Source organism: Panthera tigris, chromosome A3 (genome assembly GCF_018350195.1).
Source record: "Panthera tigris isolate Pti1 chromosome A3, P.tigris_Pti1_mat1.1, whole genome shotgun sequence".
Taxonomy (NCBI): Eukaryota; Metazoa; Chordata; class Mammalia; order Carnivora; family Felidae; genus Panthera; species Panthera tigris.
The window spans coordinates 58,218,186-58,235,702 of record NC_056662.1 but is presented as its reverse complement, the minus strand read 5'-3'; the positions used below and the strand labels follow the sequence as shown (position 1 = coordinate 58,235,702).

The window sequence follows — 17,517 nt, the reverse complement described above, 5'->3', positions numbered from 1 at the left end:
GGCTGTCTTCATTCCCTCATGGGTAGCAGGCCTCTTTCCTAATTTGGCTTCCGTCCCTTCTCACTGATTTCCTGATCTCACTGATTTCTCCTATTTTTCTTCATTTAAAAGAAACAACAAATAACAATAGTAATTGAGTGACAATTATAACCCGATGCACCTGATAACACTGGAATTTCCTTTTGCGTTAAAAACACATAGAACGTAGGTACCTGGTCTCTCAAAAATAATTCAAATATGCTAATTAGATGAGGGCTTAGAAATTTTACTTCAAAGAGTAACTAAAACAGTTCTATTGCTCTCTGTGTGTAATTATTTAAATATTTCAACAGTTAGACATTTATGTCAAAACACTTAAAGTGTTCAAACAAGAAAACATATTGTAACTTGCATATTTTTTTTTAATTTTTTTTTTTAACATTTATTTATTTTTGAGACAGAGAGAGACAGAGCATGAACGGGGGAGGGTCACAGAGAGAGGGAGACACAGAATCTGAAACAGGCTCCAGGCTCTGAGCTGTCGGCACAGAGCCCGACGCGGGGCTCGAACTCACGGACCGCGAGATCATGACCTGGGCCGAAGTCGGACGCTTAACCGACCAAGCCACCCAGGTGCCCCTAACTTGCATATTTTTAACAAAATCACTAAGAAAACAGAAATGAACACTTCATTCTAGTATCACCTAAATTATTCCAGGCACTAGGATTTCATTTGAAGTATGAGAATTCTCTGGTAAGAGTTGATATTTATAGTTCATTTAGTTTTGCATTTTTTGTCACCCATTTTTTGATTTTTCAAAATGTTTGTCTTTGAACATTTCAAATAAAACAAAATGATAAACCTACCTGGCACTTCCTCTCGTGCCTAGCCTCCGGGTACCAAGATCAGGAAAAACCAAACGCACAAGCTGAAAGAATAAGCCAGATTTAAAGCTGCGATTTGAAAATACAGAAATAAAACTTACAGTTTCTTTTCTTACAATGTTTACATTGTATTTCCTCTTTTTATTATAAAGAAAATATATGCAAATGAAATTTGGAAAAATCAGACAAGTATCAAGACAAAAATATACCATTCAGAGGAAACCGCCATTTAAACCTCAGTGTGGTTCCTTCTAGTCTTTTTTTCAAAGCTTCAATATGTGTATGTACTCTGTTCATGTGTTCATGTGAAACAGTTAGCATGTGTGCAGTTTTGCTTTCTACTTTCTCCCCTCCCCTTTGTACCATAAACATTTCCCCTTGTCATTAGGAATTCTCTAAAAACAGGGTTATCAATAGCTGCATAATAGTCCATCATGTGAGTTGCCATGATTTTACCATTTTCCTCTTTTTCCAATGTGATAGTCATTTTCACTTTTTACTATACTATTCATTTGTTTACTTATTCTTTTTTGTTTTAAGGTTTTGGTAGCAAATGCTATTAAAATATTGAATAACACGGCTACTTCTGACTCAACTTCTCATGTTCTACTTATGTTTTTGATGTGTTTTATTAGCACTGATATATGTTTATAATCAATTACATTAAAAAATAGAAGTCTGTTCCATTTTCCTTATTAGAAGAGGTCCATGACACGCACGGTATCCAAGTGCATGTCTGTTGAAAGTGGAAATCCTGGAGCATGGTGGAATTAGAAAAATACAGAGCATGGAAGGCACAGTGTTTCTAGCAGTAATGATTTCTGCTATTTTTCTACAATCCCCTCCATAATCATTTTGCCTCTTTTTTCTGTTTAGTTTCTTGTGACATCCCTCTTTATTTTTTTCTTAATTTCCAAGTAGTAGGATTTGACAGTGTCTAATGTTTCTCTGGTCTGGTTCCAGCCCTATCAGTTCCTACCAGAAGCCACCCAAGCCCGGGAAAGTGGGGGGAGGAGGAAAAATGAAGAAATAGGAAAGGCAAATCTTACACAACTGAGCATCAAGGTTGTGGGGCCAAACTGAGAGGTTCCTTCAGGGAAGGGGGACCAAAATGTGCAGATGAAGAGTAAATGATAGGAGATAAAAGAAAACATCAGCAAAGTCTAAAAATGCAGAATTAGGGGCCAGAAATTCCTACTTTCAACTACAGATTCTGAAAATCCCATCACCTCTTAAGAAACTCACTTAAAACCTTCCCTATATATTTAGTTGTAAAATAGTACTATTTTAGTTGTAAAATAGTAGGTTTTTACAACCTTTTAGGTTCTTTAGTACCTAAAAGAACGGTCAGATTCAAGGCTCTGGGAAATAATCTGGTGTTTTGGAGGTAGGAACAGAAATAAATTGCCTAGTTGTCTGGCAGCATAGATATCTCTACATTTTATTTAATTGAGTAATACCAACCCCAGACTATCCTCTGATTCCATTTTATGATCAGGTACACCAGTTAAAATGTAAAAATAAACTGAGATGATTATTTCCAAAAAATGTGAAAACTAAAAAATGTATATTTAATATATAGACAGCTCATATAAATTAATGGGAAAACAACAATATCTCAATAGAAAGTGGTCTGGTGATAACACGTACCCACAAGATACATATGGCCAAAATGCATGTTAAAAGTACTTATCTTCCCTAATCATCCAATAAGTGCAAGTTGAAACAGCTAAATACAGTTCTTAACCAACAAATTTCCTAGGTCAAAAATATTAGGGATTTGGGTACAAATATCAGGAACTACCATGAGGGTTGGGATTGGTTACAATTGTCTAGAATCTCTCCTAAGGAAGTTACCAGGTACAGATAAAGACTAGAAAAGGGGGGCGCCTGGGTGGCACAGTCGGTTAAGCGTCCGACTTCAGCCAGGTCACGATCTCGCGGTCCGTGAGTTCGAGCCCCGCGTCAGGCTCTGGGCTGATGGCTCGGAGCCTGGAGCCTGTTTCCGGTTCTGTGTCTCCCTCTCTCTCTGCCCCTCCCCCGTTCATGCTCTGTCTCTCTCTGTCCCAAAAATAAATTAAAAACGCTGAAAAAAAAAATTAAAAAAAAAAAAAGACTAGAAAAGAGAAACAGCATAAACAACCTAAACTTCCAATAAAGGAAATGGTTAAATGAATTCTGGAACATCCACAAAGTATTTTGTACCATTATACAATATTTATTTAAAATATTTTAATGTGAAAATGTTTATGATATTCTGAGAGATAAATAGGCATGTAATCATAAAAGGTAATTATTTCTTGAGTGCTTCCTATTTGCCAGCACTGCTCAATTCTTTTTACATGTGTTCTCTCATTAATTTCTTAAAAACATCCCATAAGGTAGGGACTATCATTAACATTATGAATTGCTTCATTTTACAGTTGATGATGTTGAGGCACAAAAAGATGAAATAACTTGCCCAGGGTTAGACCTAATTAGGTGCATTCCAGGCTTAGTGCTGTTAAAAAGCATACCATATTGCAAAATCAACAACACAAGAAACAAGTGTTGGTGAGGATATGGAGAAAAAGGATCCCTCTTGCACTGTTGGGAGGAATGCAAACTAGTGCAGCCGCTCTGGAAAACAGTATGGAGGTTCCTCAAAAAGTTAAAAATAAAATTGTCCTATGATCCAGTAATCACATTATCAACAATATTTACCCCAAAAATACAAAAACATGAATTCAAAGGGATACATGTACCCCTTTGTTTACTGCAGCATTATTTACAATAGGCAAACTATGGAAACAGCCCAAGTGTCCATCGATAGATGGACGGATACAGAGATATCATACACACACACACACACACACACACACACACACACACACTGGAATATTATTCAGCCACAAAAAGAAAGAATGAAATCTTGCCATTTGCAACAACCTGGATAGAGCTAGAGAGGATAATGTTAAGCAAAATAAGCCAGAGAAAGATAAATACCATATGATCTTACTCATATGTGGAATTCAAGAAACAAAACAAAGAAGCAAAGGAAAAAAAAGAGAGGAAGGGAGAGAGAGAGACAAACCAGAAACAGACTCTTAACTATAGAAAACAAACTGATGGTTATAAGAGGGGAGGTGGGTGGGGAGATGGGGGATATAGGGGATCAGAATTAGAGAGTACACTTATCATGATGAAAAAAAGATTAAAAATTACACAGTATTGCATGCGGTCTACCCACCTATCCATCCACCTCTGTGCACACTCATCCATACCTCAATATTTCAATCCATCCATCCACGTAGTATCTATACAACAGGATGAGGCATGAAGACAACAGACAACAGATAGCAAAGTGAATTTTGAGACACACATCTTATGGGACTTGCATCCTCAGGTATTTAGCTAAAATTGGGTTTTAAAACCCTAAAAAGTCCTCAACTCAAATCACTCATGAGGTAGAGAGAGGAGGAGGTGTAAGGGGATTTCTTATGGCAAGACCCTCTTATCTGTGAAGGGTGTGTGGGACAGGATGTGGCTCAATCACCTCAGGCCTAGCAGAAGGGGATTCATGATTCACTTGAAGAGGTCTTGGTGAGGTCCCTGCAGTTAGCATCTGGCTATGGCATAGGACTCCTTATAGAGTACAGATGGGCTGGCCAGTGGACTTGGTGGACAGGCAGAGGAGAGTGGCTATCACCCTCGTTTCAGCCATCACACCCATAGTCTGTTCAGGCCAAGAATGGCTGAGTAGTTCCCATAGCAAGAAGTTGTCTGCAAAAGAGCTGACATGTGGGAGAGCCCAGATTCTGCCCAGCAAGAGGCCCCCAGGATGGACAGTCAGGCTTCCGAAAGAGTTGTTCACCAAGACAAGGGAGGCATACTAGAACATTCCCATGGTCTGCTCTGAAGAAGCCACCAAAGGGACAAGGAAGCCAGAGTCTGCCTGGCCCCCAAAGTGTGAAGCTGAGCAGAGGGAACTTTCTAGCCATTTTTTTCCTTCCCTGCTCCCAGAGGGGTCAAACCATCCCCAGCAAGTTTCAGGGAGGAGGGGTAGGGAGGGAAGGGGAAGCCCCCATGCCTAGTTCTCTGCAGGTAAGAAACTATCCTGAAGGAGCTGGGGAAAAGTTTCTACTTTAAACCCAGTTCAGTCTGGGTGTTATATAGAACTGGACATTCTAAGCATCAAACTGATATCATGTGGTAAATGAAGAGTGACAACAGTGCTCTGTATCACCCAAGGATTTCTAGAGAGGTCATCCTGCCCACTCACATGCTCATTCAGGAGTGAAGGAAGAACCACCCAATGAGCAGGTTCTAAGCACCATGGGAAACACAGACAAAGTCACTGTGTGATTAGTCCCTCAGCTCCTGCTGGTCACGTGTATGTACATGTGTGCACAAACATGCAAATAAACTGTGCATGTGTGGCTACATCTGTGGACAGTGAGGTTATAGCACTGTTTATTTTCCTCTTTTTTATACAGTTTTCTCTAAATTTCACATTTTCTATAAAGGGACTATAAACTTTTATAATCAGAAAAACTCAGTAAATGTTGTTTTTAAAAGGGAAGTCAGTGTTATGGAAATTCCCTAACCCATGTGAGGTATCACTTGCACCAAGAATGAGCATTACCCATCATATGCCCAGGGTTGCCAAAAAGAGCAAGAAACATTCCGACATCTGCACAGGAACTTGATGTGGAGTCTGGAATCAACTACATTCCCGGGGGAGGAGGGAGGAAATGAGAATTGGGTATTTTGTTGTTTCTCTTGTAAACATGCTTTGGAATCATATCCTTTTCCCCTTCCTCTCCCTTGTCCATTAGTCAAATTCAGGAGCAAGGGTCCCTTCCCAACTCAGGCTCCATTGAGTGGCCCATTCTTCAGGCAAATCCCCAATGAGAACTGAAAGTTAGTACCTCAGGGTCTTGAAGAATGGATTCTAAGGCAAGTATTAAGATGAAAAAGGCTAACTAAATACCCATTACCACATACTGGGGTCTCTTTTTAACTTTTCCTTTGGAATTCTCTGCAGTGAGACTACCCCAGAGGGGAAACCACTTACAAGAAACGTTGAAAAAGATTTTGAAAAATAGGCTTTGATTTCTTAGAAAAGGCAGCAGAGATCTTACAGAACTCAAACATGTCACGCTCAAGTCATGCCACTTCCATCTGATTAAGCTGCTGGGCAGGTAGAGAAGGAAAACGCTGCAGAGCCAGGGTACCCAGAACTGGCCCCCGCTTGAGGAAGGGTCCCCAGCTGCCAAGTGATGAAATGGCAAAATGTGGGCTGAATGATAAGTTAGCCGAGGGAATTCCTGGCTGGCTGGAAAAGCTTACTCAGGGACACCTAGCAAACATAATGTGTACTCAACATCTTACATGTGCTCATATCACTTTCATTTACTGAGCTGGCGATGAGAGATATACTTTTCAAATATGTGAGCTTCACCAGGTTGAGAAGACTGGATGGCCTACGAGATTCAAGATACTGGTAAATACAACTGCAGATTGCAACTAAGAAGTTGTAATATAGGAATAAGGGAGTGGCTGCTCCTGGGTTCAAATGGTTACCTGCATAATGACAATAATCTGAAAGTGACAATATTTTGTATCTATGTAGAGTATTTCACAGATTACAGAGAAGTTTTGGAAGGCCCAATTTTAATTCATGTGAAAAAATACTTAAGGGTTATTTTTGTTGCCCACAAACTTAAAATGAAACCAACAGAGTGACATGGAAAGATAAAAGCCAATAGGAGCCCTCCTTTCAGCTCCCCCTCCCCCCCCGCCATAAAAGTAAGAGCCCTGTCTTCTGAGCACTCCTAAGGCACCGGGCTGTACCCTTGGGGCTATCTACCTTTCAAGAAGAACATCAATAAATTGAAGTCATAACGAAGCAAGTGGGCAGGAAGGTAAAAATTTGGGAGCCAGGAGAATTCAGTGTGGAGAAGAAAAGACTGGGAGATATAAAACATTGTCTCAGATATTTGAGCAGCTGCCACATTAGACGATTCTCCTACGCATTTTATTATTATCAAAAGTGCAGGATTTCCATCAATGACTGTGAGTTTCAGGGATGAAGCTTTTTGGATAAAGGAGTGGATCTAAAAATGCCAATGTTTTGGAAATAACACTGGAATCCACAGAATTGCTTGTGGGAGGGTAACCTGGAACAGCCATTTTGAAAAATAGTTTGGCCCCATCCCCGGACATCACAGCCACACACTCCCTTACCCTGCAAGGTTCATTCCTGGACATACACACCCAAGATAACATCTTCATGTGCACAGCAGGAAACATACACATGAATGTTCACAATAGCAAAAAAAAAAAAAAAAATCTGGAAACAACCCAGATGCTCATCAGTAGGACAGTGGATGAGTAAACTGTGAAATATTACACAATGGCCAATGAATCTAGATAAACCTTAAGATAATATTAAGTGGACAGAGTCCCAAAAGATGACAAATAACATGATACCACTTTTTTAAAAAGTTAAGCCACAAAAATTAAAAATATGCTTTTTAGAATATATATATGAAATAGATTAGACAAAGAAAGTTAAATACCATATAATCTCACTTACATGTGAACATAAAAAAATAAAACAAAACAACAACAAAGAAACAAATTCATAGATGCAGAAAACAGGTTGGTGGTTGAAAGAGGCAAGAGGCAAAGAGACGAGAAAATGGGTGAAGGTGGTCAAAAGGTTAGCAAATACATATAAATGCACTATAACTCTTTTTTAAAAAGCAAGGTGATGAGGAACAGGTTGATGGTTCCCACCAGTGGGGCAGGCAGGGAGATGGGACATGGGACCACTGGTAATGTGGTTCATTTGTGGTGGTGATTTCGCAGATGTTTACCACGTTGTTAAAAAGGAACTAAATAATCAGATGGAATAAGGCCATGCATGGATTCATGATGACAGTGTGTCATGAACCAATTCAATTCTGTCCATCTGAGGGCCACCGCAAAGAAGAAGGAATGAAAAAAAGGAAAGAATGAAGGGAGGAATGGAAGATTTTGAATTGGCATCACTGTCGCCCGGTGAGCAAGCTCCTTGTCACCCACACCATTTCAGCTCAAGCCAGGTGGCTGCCCAAACTGGTATGGTTGTGCAGGTTGTGAGCTGCACCAAGGTCCCTGATAGGGAGTTGAATGGGTTTTCATCAGCCTGTGCTCTGCTTGCCAAGCAAGATCCTGGGGAAGGACTGTGTTTGCCCAGAGGAAAAGCACAGAAATGTGCTGCCCCATCACCCAGCTCTAAGCCCTGTGGCTGTCTCTGTCCAGAGAGGGCATTTTGTTCTCATAAAAAGCTCCACCCAGAGGTACTTTCAAAGGGATCTTGCACTGGGTGTGGAATTGGACCAGGTGAACTCTAAGTTCCCTCTGAACTCAAGGATATTTTTCAGGGACTAACAAGTGGAAAGAGGTCTGACTCACAATTCAAGAGACTAGATTTGACACTGTAGGGGAGCAAAATTTGCCACCCAAAAATGGGTCTCTTTAGTATGTGGATTATTTTAGGCCGATTATTTTTAAGAAAGAGAAAGCTCAGGAAGAATCTTTGACCTTTCCCCTAAATGCATAAAAGCATTTAGAGGATCTGCTGTCCTCTAAGGGAGGTATCACCATAGATAACTACAGTATAATATTAACTAGGTGTGGAGGACAGGGAGGGATTTAACAAAATTTGTTTGTTAAAATTCTTCTATCATTTCTATATGGCTCAGCTAACATTTGTTTATCAAACATTTACTCTTTTTCATCTTCCTGTGAATTGCATTCTTTCCCTTTTGAGGTCCCACATTCACACCCTCTTCTCCTTAGCTCTGGGTGGCATATAAGCCTCAATTGCCTGACCATAGGGAATCCTTACACATACATAATCAAGTTTGATTTTCTCCTGTTAATCTGTCTCTTGTCAATTTAAATATTAGACCAACCAAAAGAACCTGAAAGAGTAGAGGAAAATTTATTTGCCCAAACACAGCCCAAGCATTGCAACTAGCTGTGGGATCCTCAGCCTTAATCACTGCTGATTTGTTCTCTTGACCTCTAACGCTGCTTGCCTTGGCCGATGGCTGTGACACAAGACAAAGCATTAAAGATGCCAACTGTTTCCTCCCCACCCACATGTCCTTCCTGTAGCCCTCTCTTGCCAGACTGTTATGATGTCGGGCACTGGGGCAGGAGTTCAGGTCCAGCATCATGGGAAGCACCATCCAAGCAGCTAAAATGGGAAATCAGGAAGTCAGTGAAGGAAACCGGCTTCTGGGAAGGGGCATGGGGCAGGCCAGTGGAAAGGAGCAGAGTCCCAGTGGTTTAAGGATATACTACAGAGAAAGTAAGAAGATACCTGGTGACTTACAGTCTAGTTGTGGGCTGTCTGAGATGGGAACCCCATCAGCCACACATGGCAACTCTGCACTTGAAATGTGGTTAGCCCAAATTGAGATGGCCTGTACATGTAAAATACGCACCTGATTTTTGAGGCTTAGCCTGAAGAATGAAAAAGTAACTCAACGATTTTATAATACAGATTCCATGTTGAAATAATATTTTAAATATTTTGGGTTAATTTTAAAATAATAAAAATTAATTTCACCTTTTAAAATACTTTACGGGGCACTTGGGTGGCTCGGTCGGTTTAAGCATCCAACTTCGGCTCAGGCCATGATATCTCATGGTTTGTGCGTCAGGTTCTGTGCTGATAGCTAGGAGCCTGGAGCCCGGAGCCTGCTTGAGATTCTGTGTCTCCCTCTCTGTCTCTACCCCTCCCCCACTCACATTCTGTCTGTCTCTCTTTCAAATATAAATAAACACTAAAATTTTTTTTAAAATAAAATAAATAAAATACTTTAAAAATGAGGATACTAGGGTGTCCTAAATTATATCTATGTCTCCCATTACATTTCTGTTGGGCAGCAGTGGACTAGACTCTGTGAAACCCAAACTTTTTATTGTAGGATTTAATGAGATATCCTTTTCCTTTAAAAAATTCTCCTTTTAGCTTGTTTTGAGTTGGTGTCTGTCTATTCCTAAAACCAGATGGAAAAGAGTCTTGGACATAAATACAACTTCATGATTGGAAGTTATTATTGTTAATTTAATAACAATTAAGTTCCATGATTCTATTAATTTTTTCCATCAACAAATCCTATTGGCTCTGTTTTCCAAATATATCCAGAATTTGACCCCTTTTCACTGCTACATCCCTGTCCACTCCCTGCCACCTGGGCTCTTTTCACCTCCCTGATTTGACCTCAAGGTCCTGAGAACCATCCTGGTCCTCTCTCCCTGTTCTCCTCCCTCCAGCTGTTGCAGCCTCTGTGCTGCTTAGGCTCCTTCTCCCCTCAGGGCCTTTGCCCTAGCTCTGCCTGTGCTGCTCTCTGTTCGTATATCCACATCCTCACTGCCTTATCTCTTTGAAGTCTGGACTCAAATATTACTTCTTTTAAAATTTTTTAAAAGTTATTTACTTGTTTTGAGAGAAAGAATGAGTGGGGAAGGGGCAGGGATAGAAGGCCACAGAGGATCTGAAGCTGGCTCTGTGCTGACAGCAATGAGCCCGACGTGGGGCTCAAACTCATGAACCGCTAGATCATGACCTGAGCCAAAGGTGGATGCTTAGCCCACTGAGCCACCCAGGTGCCCCTCAAATATTACTCCTGAGGGAAGCCTTCCCTGTCTGTCTTCCCTAAAATTACAACTCTTACACACACACACACACACACACACACACACACACACACACACACTCATCTCCTTTGGCTCTATTAGTCCCCTTAGCATTTATATTATCTAATATACTATGCATTTTATATTATTTGTCTCCCCTAAGTGTAATAAATTGACTAAATTGACTAAGGGCAGGAATTTTTCTTTGTCTTGCTCATTATTGTATTCCCAGCATCTAAAACAGTGTCTGGCACATAGCAGCTTCTCAATAATATTTGTTGTATGTGGAGGGTCTCAGAGAGACTATCCTTGTGCTAATAAATCTTTGCTCTATATTATATGGTTTACACAAAGCTCCTGACAGAGCCCTTAACCTCCAGAAAGGATATTTAAAAGTGGCTCTTGGAGTTTGTGTGGTGCTAGATGTTGGCATTTCTGTGCAGGGAATAATGGCCCAACAAACCTGGCTGAGTATTTGGAGCATTTAGAGCTGCCATTGTTGTTCTTTCTTAGGCATCACCCCACTCCTTACCTTTCCTGGCTTCTCACTATTAAGTGTGGACAAGGGACAGAATGGCTTTTCAAAGAAGATAAAGAAGTATATTAACTATCTGGTTGGCTTCCTAGAGTGAAGCCAATTATTCCAACTGAGAACCCAAATAAACTATGGTATTTCCTCACCAATTCACTTGCACACGTTTTTTTTACTCAATGAATACTCTTTTTTTATCTTTACAACCTACCTTCCCAAATGTGGCTGGATTGACTTGGGTCTGAGCATTGTGACCACAGGTCTCCACATAAATCTCATACATCAGGCAACGAGGTACACTGTACCCTTCACAAATACAGAAATTGTCAACCAACCTGTGGGGAGAGGAAGACAAGGCAGAGGAAATTGGCATTGGTTTTTCTAAAGTAGGACATTTTGATAAGGATCAATAGTCAAACACAAGTGTGGGATCCAAGGAAATGAAACCTGTTTAATTCATTGAATGCAAAGGCTCACCAATCAGCATCAATAACATACATTTTTGTTCTCAGCCCAGAGTTAAATATATTGATTGTGGGCCTTTATTTTTTTTATTAGGTCTTTAATTTTAATTCTAGTATTGTTAACATACAGTGTTATATTAGCTTCAGGTGTACAATATGATGATTAAACAATTCTATACATGAGTAAGTGCGTATCATGATAAGCGTAGTCTTTGACCCCATCACCTTATTCACCCATCCTCCCCTTTGGTAACCATCAGTTTGTTCTCTATGGTCTGTTTCTTGGTTTGTCTCTCCTTTTTTTTTCTTTTGCTCATTTGTTTTGTTTCTTAAATTCCACATATGAGTGTAATCATATGGTATTTGTCTTTCTTTTATTCTGCTTAGCATTATACTCTCTAGATCCATCCATGTTGTTGCAAATGGCAAGATTTCATTCTTTTTTATGGCTGAATAATATTCCAGTGTGTGTGTGTGTGTGTGTGTGTGTGTGTGTGTGCGCGCGTGTGCGTGTGTGTGTATCACATCTTCATTATCCATTCATCTATCGATGGACACTTCAGCTCTTTCCATAATTTGGCTACTGTAAATAATGCTACAGTAAACACAGGGGTGCATGTATCTCTTTGAATTAGTGTTTTTATATATTTTTGGTAAATACCCTGCAGTGCGATTACTGGATCATAGCGTAGTTCTATGTTTTTTAATGTTTATTTATTTTTGAGAGAGAAAGAGAGACAGAGTGAGAGCAGGGGAGGGCAGAGAGAGAGAGGGAGACACAGATCTGAAACAGGCTCCAGGCTCTGAGCTGTCAGCACATATCCCAATGCAGGGTTCGAACTCACGAACTGTAGATCATGACCTGAGCCAATGTCAGACACTTAACCGACTGAGCCACCCAGGTGCCCCTGGGTAGTTCTATTTTTAACTTTTTGAGGAGCCTCCATACTGTTTTTCATAGTGGCAGGACCAGTTTGCATTCTGATTGTGATCTTTTAACTATCAACATGGTGGGTTTTTATTGTCGTTTTGTTTTGTTTGTTTTTTGGTTTGTTTTTGTTTTTGGCATGTAGGAATATTAAAAAGAAGCCCAAATTATTGGCTCAGCAGACACTTGGCTCAGCAGCCAAGATCTCTGTGGCTAAAAAGTGGGAATTATGTATTTGCTCTATCACCCCTGCAGGTGACTGCTGGAGCCAGCACAGCCTGCCAGTCCCTGTGTGCCTGTGACCCAGGGCACATGTGTGACGCTTTGCCTCCATCCTCCAGTTGTTTGCACAGTTTTTAAACCTGAGTCCTGTAGGTCAGGCCACTATATTTTGATCTTTTAAACTGAGATGAGATATAAAATGCAAGAAACCAACAGACAGAGAGGCAGTACACTTTCACTCTTCAGCTGAGTGGCATTTATGTGATCTGCTGCACCCCAGGCCTCTGCTCAGGGTGGGGTCTTCACTGCTCAAGTGCTCCCACGCCCGGGGTGGGGGCAGGTGGGGGCCCCTTGGCAACCAAGGGCTCTGCCTGTGGCTCACAACCCACAGCCAGCCCTCTGGGGACAGCCAGGTCCCTGTTCCAGCAACCGGTATGTGTGTGGGGCAAGAAGTGAGGGAGACTGAGGTCCGAAAGTGTGGTCCCTAGTGACATCTGATCACAATATTCCCTGTCCTAGTTGAGGAGAGACTCTCGGGTTCTTCTCATTCTCTTTCTCTTTTAGAGAAATATGCAAAGCAAGCCAATATAATTTTTAAACATAGAAGAATTTTTCAGCAGGAAATTTACCAATATCTCTTCTTTCTCATTGATGATATACAGCTTATTTTCTGGGATGAGGTATGCTGAGGCCCAAATTTACTTTCCCTGAGAGCTAAAGACCACAGTCACAGTTGTTGACCCATTCATTGGCTTCCTAGGAAAATGAAAAAACAACATATGGTGGAGGGTGGGGGAGGAATCTTTGGCCTTGTATCTGAGGTGTATAAATGACCACAGGCCAGGTGGCTTAAAACAGCAGAGATTTATTCTCTCACAGTTCTGGAGGCTGAGAGTCCAAAATCAAGGTGTCCATAGGAATGGGTCCTTCCAGAGACTCTGAGGGAGAATGTGTTGTATGCTCTTCTCCTAGCTTTCAGTGGTTGCTAGATATCTTTGGCATTCCTCGGCTTATAGAGGCATTGCACTCATGTCTGTCTCTGTCTTCACCTGGGCTTCTCTTCTCTGAGCGTCCTCTCTCCTCTTCTAAGGAGGATGTGAGAGATTGGATTTAGGGCCCAGCCTACTCCAGCATGATCTCATCTTAACTAATTACATCTGCAAAGACCCTGTTTCCAAATAAGGTCACATTCTGCGATTCCAGATAGATATGCGTTTGGGGGGACACTATTCAACCCAGTTCCTGCCCAAGGAGGGGGTTTTCTGAGAGTCTTCTTAACATCATTGTGAGAAGGGGACACTTGGGATACTTCACAATGGCTTAAATCTAGCTGCTCTGGCACCAATTACCTGGCTCAGTCTTGAATACAGGATGATGTCTATTGGTGGGGTGGGAACAGGGAGTAGCAAATTCATATAACTAGGTGATGTCTGTATACACTTTTTGTCAAGACACCACTTGCTGATACATGAAAAACCCATACCTGAAGTAGAACAAAAAATAGCTATGCTGTGGAAGCTGCAGCACAATGTGATAGATGTTAAGTTCAAACTCACTGTTGCTTATTCATAGCTACTACTGATTTAGTCACAGAACGGTCTCCTTAAAAAAGAAACACACAAAATATTCACTCCTTAAAATGAACTCTAGTTTAAATTTTTGCGAACTGCTCTTCCTCATCATGGAAATTCATGTGTTCCAGGCCTCTGTGAACTGTGTCCTCCTCTTTCAAAATGGCATTACTGAGCCTGCTGGGTGCACAAGACTAAATAATACTATCAATAAGAATAACGGCGAAGGTCTGCGATGAGACTTTTTTCTCTGTCACACACCTAAACAAAGGACTGCTTTTTGGCTTTAAGCCTTGCACTGCCACTTGGTGACTTTGCTGCTTTGATCCTGGCTGCACCCCATTTCAGTCTATGTGCCTTTGGTCATTTCCCCAAAGTCCTCAGCCAGATCTCAGAGACTGGCCTGTGGTGGGCAGCCAGCATACATTAACTGGGAAAAATGGAAGGTTTGAAAGAGGTTTTAGTTTGTTCAGTCTGAGCATCTATTCGGAGTCGTGCCTTTACTTCAGCTCAAACAGCAGTTTGTTCAGCATTCAGTCTCCTATGCGCATAGGAAATTACGATCATGAGTATTACCCAAGGCTTTGCACCTCATAGACCCATGCTTAAACTCTGATTCGGAGAACCCTCATAGGGCTTTTGTGACCGGAAAACAAGCACGTGATGTGCCTAGTACACTTGCAGGCACATGGAAGCTCTTATTGTTACCATTTCAGTGTCCACCTCCAAAACCTTGAGCAGAAGCAAGAAAGACATCCATGTTGGTAGACTGGTAGCACAGAAACACCTGTGATAAGTGAGCCTGACTTTCAACTCCATGTGGATCCAAGGAGAGGCTGACTGGGGATGTGTAGGCAGTAAGGCTGGGCAGAACCATTGGCAGGTGAGATTGGTTCACGATTTCACACTGTGCAACCAAAATGTCATTTGGTGGTCCATAATTATAAAGCTTGTCCCGGTATGGAGTGAATCTGATCACTGAATTCCTTGCTGAGCTGCATAGGAACTGTATTTTCCAGGTCTCACAATCAGATGAAGTTGATTGCTAGGATCTTAAAAACATTCATGACGTTCTCTTCATTTGAGTGATGGGCAGTCTGATAATAACCAACATCAGAGCACACATACCTAGCCCTGCGATTCTCACATTTTCTGAGTGCTCCTTTTCATGGCAAAGAAAAACATAACTCTGGGAATTACATATGCTGGGAATTATAGTACCCTTTGATTCAGCCTGATCAAAAATTCTTATGAATTCTGTATCTTTCAAAATAAATTTGCATTTCATTAATTTCCATAGTCTTCAGAAATTTGGGAAAGCCATATTATATGTGGGAGACAGTTATTTTAGTCTATAGCCAGGCTCAGCATGCATTGGGATTAGAAGATGCTTAGTTTCCTCGGAGGTGTGAAGCCAGGTGCCCCACCCAGCCAGACCTGTTTGGTCTGCACCCCCCTAGCAGGGGAAGTCAAGTCACTGGTCTTCATCCCTTTGTGCTCCCCGGAGGTCTGACCACCTCTCTCTCAATTTCTATAGTCCTTCCTGTCTGTGAAACAGAAAACGTCTATTACTTCTATTCCTGGAGACAGTTCCATTCCTTTCAGGACCTTTCTCCTTGGAGAATTTATCATATGCTTATGACAGTGGCACTGAAGCCTCTAAGAAATGTTGAGGACCTGACTAGTGACTAGAAAATGAAGTAATGAAGTAATGCTGAAAATGGAACATTTCTTCCACGTGACAACAATCAGCCTCCCTTGACTTTCACTGGGAAGCCTGAGCTGTTTCTGAGTGTCTGGACAGCTCAGCTGCCAGTCAGTACCCACTGCTGCTCTTCTAGGAAGCTGGTCTCCTTGGGCATCTTTAAGACCTTCCAGGATACCAAGGCTCTGGATTACAAACTGAGCGGCTCTATTGCATGTGCGTTTTTAAAAAAATATATATATTTTTAATTGTGATAAAATACACATGTAACAAAATTTACCATTTTAAAATATACAGTTCAGTGGCATTAAGCACCTTTGCATGGTTGTGCAACCTTCACCACCATCCATCCAACCAAGTCTTTTCATTTTGCAAAACTGAAATTCTGTACCCATGAAACACTAACTCCTCATTCCCTGTGCCCCAGTCCCTGACAACCACCATTTTACTTTCTGCCTCTATGAATGTGACTACCTTAGGTCTCTCATACAGGTGGAATCACATAATATTTGCCTTTCTGTGACTGGCTTATTTCATTTAGCATATCTTCAAGAGTCATCCAATATTGTAGTATGTATCAGAATTTTCTTCCATTTTAAGGCTGAGTAATAGTGCATTACATGTACATATCACATTTTGTTTATCCATTCATCTGTGGATGGACACTTGGATTATTTCCACATTTTGGCTATTATACATAATGCTGCTATAAACATGTGTGTGCAAAAATCTGTTTGAGTCCCTGCTTTCCGTTCTTTGGGGTACGTACCCAGGAGTGGAACTGTGGGATCATAAGGGTAGTTTTATTGTCAATTTTTCTGAGGCACCGCCATACTGTTTTGTATGATCATATGGCTGCACCATTTTACATTCCCACCAACGGTGCACACGGGCTCCAATTTCTCCATGTCTTTGACAACACTTGTTATTTTCTATTTTTGTTTGTTTGATAATGGCCCTCCTAATGGGTGCAAAGTGGTTGGGGCTGTGTTTTTAACGCCAGTGTTAAAACCACCAGTACCAATGATCTGTTAAACATTCTGCCTCATAGACTGGATGCCTAAAGAGAAGCCCTCTACAGGAAACTATGCCTCTCCTCACCTCCATTGCTTCACCTCCTCCTCAAACTTGAAGAACGTGACCCCTGTGTTTTACAGGCCTGCAGGGGTAGGAATTCACAGCATAGGACTTGAATTAGTTCAGCTCACTGCTAAAATGGTCTACAGTATCCTAAGCGATTTAGGGCACCTGCACTGTGGGCAGCCTGCATTGTGTCAGTTCACAAGCAATGTTAGGAAGGTGTCCAGGTATTTTTGAATCTCTAATCATTCTTTCAAGTCTCTGGAATATAATGCAAACCCCAGAAACTCCAATTTACTAAATGGTGACCTGGAATAGTTGACAAAGGCATCCTCATAGTCCTTTCTTCCAAGAAGGAGCCACTGTGCTGAGGGGTCTGAGTTAGTGAGTGTAAAAGAAAGACAGCACTGCTGTGTAATATTCTGAAAACACCGTGTGGGCTCTAATATGTATTTTTTTGATTTTTTTCT

At 41.2% G+C, this 17,517-nt stretch overlaps 1 protein-coding gene across 16 annotated transcripts in view; it reads right to left on the bottom strand.

Moving 5' to 3' along the window:
• Nucleotides 1-17,517, bottom strand: part of RFX8 (regulatory factor X8) — a 254,901-nt gene that overhangs the window by 45,514 nt on the left and 191,870 nt on the right. For 15 of the 16 annotated variants that reach the window (XM_042981157.1, XM_042981149.1, XM_042981147.1 and 12 more), the window contains 2 exons: nt 11,289-11,412; nt 847-908 (listed from right to left, as the gene is read on the bottom strand). In XM_042981157.1, the coding sequence (XP_042837091.1) occupies nt 847-908; nt 11,289-11,360 (134 nt within the window). In that variant the 5' untranslated portion in view covers nt 11,361-11,412. Of the gene's footprint in view, nt 1-846; nt 909-11,288; nt 11,413-13,320; nt 13,448-17,517 lie in introns of all 16 variants that reach the window. The other variant, XM_042981146.1, reaches the window with a different exon arrangement.